This window comes from Mus pahari, chromosome 6, assembly GCF_900095145.1.
Source record: "Mus pahari chromosome 6, PAHARI_EIJ_v1.1, whole genome shotgun sequence".
NCBI classification, from domain to species: domain Eukaryota; kingdom Metazoa; phylum Chordata; class Mammalia; order Rodentia; family Muridae; genus Mus; species Mus pahari.
In genome coordinates this window covers 96,142,766-96,148,235 of record NC_034595.1, presented here as the reverse complement: position 1 = coordinate 96,148,235, position 5,470 = coordinate 96,142,766, and the positions used below count along the sequence as shown (strand labels likewise).

Below are 5,470 nucleotides of genomic sequence, written 5' to 3'. Positions count from 1 at the left end.
TGACTAGCACACATGCGTGTCAGTGTGTACTGCAGAGGCATGACTAGCACACATGCGTGTCAGTGTGTACTGCAGAGGCATGGCTAGCACATGTGTGTGTCAGTGTGTACTGCAGAGGCGTGACTAGCACACATGCGTGTCAGTGTGTACTGCAGAGGCATGACTAGCACACATGCATGTCAGTGTGTACTGCAGAGGCGTGACTAGCACACATGTGTGTGTCAGTGTGTACTGCAGAGGTGTGACTAGCACACATGCGTGTCAGTGTGTACTGCAGAGGCGTGCCTAGCACACATGCGTGTCAGTGTGTACTGCAGAGGCATGGCTAGCACATGTGTGTGTCAGTGACTTTTGTCTGTTTTTGGAAGTCAGAAGTCCTTTGACATGTGATGATTGGAGTCAGGCTGCGGCAGATCCTTTGTTAGGGAGGAAATATGAGTGAACTGTGGGGCTCTGCCTCTTCCCTCCCCATGCCGTGGCCCCTGTGGATGTGTCTGTCCACCTGGTTGTAATGCAGGGGCACCGCTCCCTGCTTTCTGCATTTCAAGGTTAACACTGGAGTCTGCTCATGACCTGCTGTTGTTAATGTGAAAGCTCATCTTTCTAGGAGTCCAAAGGAGAGCTACCTTCACTCCTTTATATATGTTCAATTTTATAGTCATATCCTTTACCAACTGCGGGGTCTTAGGTCTTATTGACAGACATAGTCTAAATGAGTACCTGTTCACTCTGTCTGTACTTCTTTTTGAATGTTCTTAGAAAGTACGGGAGAGTGGAATTAAAATTTGAAAAGTTAGAGATATTCAATATCTATTTGGCAATTATTATTGTCTGCTCTGGGAAATGACACAGTAGTGCATGGATGTGGTAATCCAGTGTGAAGGGAGTTGAGTCGTGTGTGCAAAGAAGGGTCAGAGTATGTAAAGCAAAGGGGGTAGGGCAGTGTCCCACTTACCTGCTGAAGTCTGTTTGTATATGTGTTTAATAGCAGAAAGAAGTTGGCAGAGTCTCACAGTCTTTTGGTCTTCAAACTGCATCAGAAGACAGAAGTGATCCATACTCTGGTAAGTTTTCATATGTTCTTTAAATTAATCCTTAAAAAGCACATTATCACTGATTGGTAGACTTTGATTTATGTTCTTTGCATAGTGATTTGCCAGGTGGATCCATGTTGCTCCTGAAGTCAGTGTGAACTTTCTGAGTAGGGCTGTTCCCCTGGTGTCACTAGAATATTTTTGTAAGGCCTCTGGGCCTTGCGCTGCATTATGGGAACAAATAGTCTAGCTGTCAAGATTCCTGTTAAAAATTAGAGTCAGATCTCATTAGGCTTTATTTTAAAAATCTGCATAATTGTGAACAGATTAGAAAAGAATTTAGAAAATGTCTTTTTTCCAGAATGCTACCCAGGCCTCTGAGAGGGTGTGGTGGTCGTTATGTTGTGTTCTACATCTTCTGTTCTTTCCTTTAGCTGCGGACCCAGACAACCCAGTCTTTGAGATGCTCTATGAGAGAAACCCAGTGCACAGCCACTTTGAGAGGCGGTTGCATGTCAGCACGAGGCCCTTGAACATCATCTACAACCCACAGGCTATTAAAAAAGTGGCCGACTTTTTCTACAAGGGAAAGGTTCATACCTCAGGTTAACGGTTTTGTTTGTTTGATCCTATGTTACCTTTGAAAAAAATCTTTTGGGTCGTCGCTGGTGCAGTGTATGGTTGTAATGCATTTGGAAGACCTGATAGTGTGGTAAGGGTCTGCAGAGTAAGTGGCAGGACTGTGCGAGGACACTTAATGTCCTTGGCCAGTTGTCCTATCATGTCTCTTCCCATGTGCACTTTCCTTCGTCCTGAGATGACTATTTCTTTGGCCAGCTAGGATGTTTTAGCTTGGTGAACTACAGTGGAGTGTTCAAGAATTTCCTTCTAGATGGCAGCATCTCTGTTCATTTACGATGTAGAGTTCTAAATAGCGTTGTTGATGCACTTATGACTTCCTTTAGTCCCATACAGAGACTGAGACAGGGAGGCTTGTGACGCAGTGATGCTTGCTTTGTACGCCCTTCCTCCTTGCTTCTGTAGACGGTTGTGATGCTTTTCATACAAACAGTAACGGAGACAGAACTGGCTAACATTTTGCCTTCAATATAATATTCTGCTTTGTGTGATTTTTGAAATACATCAGTTTGGAGTTTTCAGAAATAGCTTTAGGGATCCTTTTTTTTTTTTTTTTTAAAGATTTATTTATTTATTTTATGTATATGAGAACACTGTTGCTCTCTTCAGACACACTAGAAAAGGGCGTCAGATCCCATTACAGATGGTTGTGAGCCATCCTGGGAATTGAATTCAAGACCTCTGGAAGAGCAGTCAGTGGTCTTAACCGCTGAGCCATCTCCCCTGCCCCCCAACCCCCTTTAGGGATTCTAAGAAGTTAAGTGCCTTTCCCTCGTGGCCTCCACGTGGCTGTCGGCCACTCCCCAAGTCGGCCACACCCCAAGCCGGCTCCCTACTGTCGCTATGGCAAGTCATCCCAGAGGAAAGAGCTATTTTGTTACTGATTTCTTTTTTCCACTTTAGTGGGTCTTGTGGGTGAGGGCAGAAGTGACAGTGTTCTTTCGGCTCAGTCACTTGCAAGCTGACAAGCTGTGCCTTTCTGATCTTGCAGGCTTTGGTTATCAGTCTGAGCTGGAGTTAAGGGTAGCCGAAGCAGCCCGAAGACAGTATGACAAGCTGAAGGTGCAGACCAAGGCTGAGATCCGACAGACCCTTGACCGTTTGCTTGTGGGAGATTTTATTGTGAGTGACCTTGTGTGATTCTGGGGATGGGGGAGGCCACCATGTTTCCTGACAAAGCTCCAGACTTACAGGGTATGCCTTGCTCATATCCCTTATGCCAACTAGGTAAACCTCCCACCCTCAAAATGGATAGATGGGTGGGTGGATGGATGGATAGATAGATATCCTTGTAGCTAGCATTTTAAATAGCTCATGTCTTTTCTATTAGTGGTCTAATTAAGAAATGAATGATGCTGACCAGGTCATGCTTTCCTTCCCCTGAGGGTATTCAATTTTGTTTTCTTTCCGAGACAGGGCTTCTCTGTGTAGCTGGCCCTCCTGGAACTTCTCTTTGTAGATCAGGCTGGCCTCGAACTGACAGATAGCACCCTGCCTCGGCCTTCTGAGTGTTGGGGGTACTTCCCAGACTTACTTGTGTTTTTCTCCAGACCTAATTTGCAAGTATGGTGACTTTGTGGTGCTGTGTATCCAACTGATTCAAGGGCAAAAAACAGCTTCATTGTCCAGAAAGGGAGTTTCTGATAGTGCACTGCCTAGGCAGAGCAGTAGGTGGAGCTGTTAGACAAGTGTGGCTGCTTTTGAACCCTGTGGAACCAGCTGTGGGAGGTTGGCCATGGTGTTCCAAGTCAAATGCCTAAGAACTTATGGGGGTGGGGGAGATGTGGAATTAGTCTTGATTTTCTGTTTGTGAGTGTATGTGTTTCAGCATAACTTATGGTTATTAGTGCCTTCCTGATATTTTCACAAAAAAGGGCCTTTTACTTTTTTTCTTCTAATTTTATTTATTTATTTTTCATATGTAGTTTTAGTTTTTGAGATATGGTTTCTCTGTGTAGCCTTGGCTGTTCTGGAACTCTTATTCTTCGGCCAGGCTGGCCTTGAACTTATAGATCTGCCTGTGTGTGCCTCCTGAGTGCCGGGATTAAAGGCATGTGCTACAGCACCAGACTGTAAATTATGAACAAAAAAGCCCTCTTAATCCAGGAATCATCAGTCAATACAAACAACTCCTCAAATTAATAGTTTGCTAATTTTTCCTCTCTTCTTTAAATATCAGCCTATGATAATATCTCCAGCCAGCAAATGCTAAATGTCTTGTACTGCACTCCCAAGGACTGGCATCCTGGGTGGGGTTTCAGGGATGCTTGGACACCTCTATAGAGCCCCTTGGCAGTCACGGTTAGCAGTGATATAATTGCATAGCCCAGGCTTGGCTTGAACTTGTGGTTCTCCTGCTTCGAGTTCCATGGTTACAACAAGTTTGCAACTGAGTTTTATTTTGCCTCTGTAGGAGGAAAGTAAGCGGTGGACTGTTCGACTGGACATTTCTGCCCCTCAGGTGATATTTCCAGATGATTTCACCTTCAAGAATCCTGTGTTGGTTGTTGTGGATCTTGGAAGAATGCTTTTAACCAACACCCAAGGTAGTGTCAATTTAAGGAATCAAAAACCTGCCTATCTGTGCTTCACTATGGAAAACTGGGCAGAAAGTTTTCATAACATTTTAAAACTCTAAAGTTTGGGGTCTGGAGAGATGGCTTGGGGGCTAAGAGTACATGCTGCCTCTGCAGAAATCCCTGATTGAGTCCCAGCACCTATACAGTGGCTCATAGCCATCCTTAATTTCAGTTTCAGGGGAAACAACACTCTCTTCTGACTTGTGGGTACCAGGCATGTATGTGGTGTACATACATATGTTGCTTCATTAATACTAGCTTGGGGTATAATTCACATTTCATAATATCCAGTTCAGCCAGGCTGAACCTGAACCCACTGGCAGTCTCTGCTCCCTCCTTGCTCTGCTTTGGCAACCAACCTTAATCTATTTTTGTCTCTACATTTGTTTGTTGTAAACATTTCATACTTATGGAATATTTGAACATGTCACCTTTCATGTATGCCTTTTTAATTTAATACTACTTTCAATGTTGACTCATGTTGGTGGTAGTGTTTAGTGTGTGTGTGTGTGTGTGTGTGTGTGTGTGTATGTATGTGTGTAGTATCATATTTCTTTTTATGGCTTTTACTAGTCCCTTCTTGGATATAACAGGTTTTGTTTATTTGTTCTTTGGTTAGTAAACACGGGCAACACCGCCCCAAACTCCACTGTTTGAATAATACCACTGCCAACAGTCACATCATGTTTTTGTGGCAGTATAGATCTTTAGTTCTTTTACAAGCTCACCCAGGAGTGGGCTGTGTGTTAGCCTTATGTTTAATATTTTTAGCGACTACCAGATTACTTTCCCAAATGGCTTATATGTCACTGGTTTGTGACAATTCTACATCCTCTCATTACTTGTTATCTGATCTTCTGATTGTAGCCATCTTGGGATTGTGGAGGAGTGTCTTGCTGTGGTTTTTGTTTTTTATTTTATTTAATTCTATTTTATTTATTTCTTTAAAGATTTATTTATTTTATTTTCTTTATGTGAGTACACTTTATCTATACAGATGTTCTGAGCCTTATGTGGTTGTTGGGAATTGAATTTTTAGGACCTCTGCTCCCTTGGATTGACTCCGCTCACTCAGTTCTTGCTTGCTTCTGCCCAAAGATTTATTATTATGCATAAGTACACTGTAGCTGACTTCAGATGCACCAGAAGAAGGCGTCAGATCTCATTATGGGTGGTTGCTGGGATTCTGCTTGTGGACGTTGTACATCGTGGTGCGNA

The 5,470-nt window shown here is 43.3% G+C and overlaps 1 protein-coding gene across 4 annotated transcripts in view; it reads left to right on the top strand.

The window, feature by feature from the left end:
• Positions 1 to 5,470, top strand: part of Vps13d (vacuolar protein sorting 13 homolog D) — a 227,041-nt gene that overhangs the window by 32,265 nt on the left and 189,306 nt on the right. For all 4 annotated transcript variants that reach the window (XM_029539692.1, XM_029539694.1, XM_021201317.2 and 1 more), the window contains exons 15-18: positions 989 to 1,064; positions 1,469 to 1,639; positions 2,665 to 2,795; positions 4,087 to 4,219. In XM_029539692.1, the coding sequence (XP_029395552.1) occupies positions 989 to 1,064; positions 1,469 to 1,639; positions 2,665 to 2,795; positions 4,087 to 4,219 (511 nt within the window). The remainder of the gene's footprint in view (positions 1 to 988; positions 1,065 to 1,468; positions 1,640 to 2,664; positions 2,796 to 4,086; positions 4,220 to 5,470) is intronic.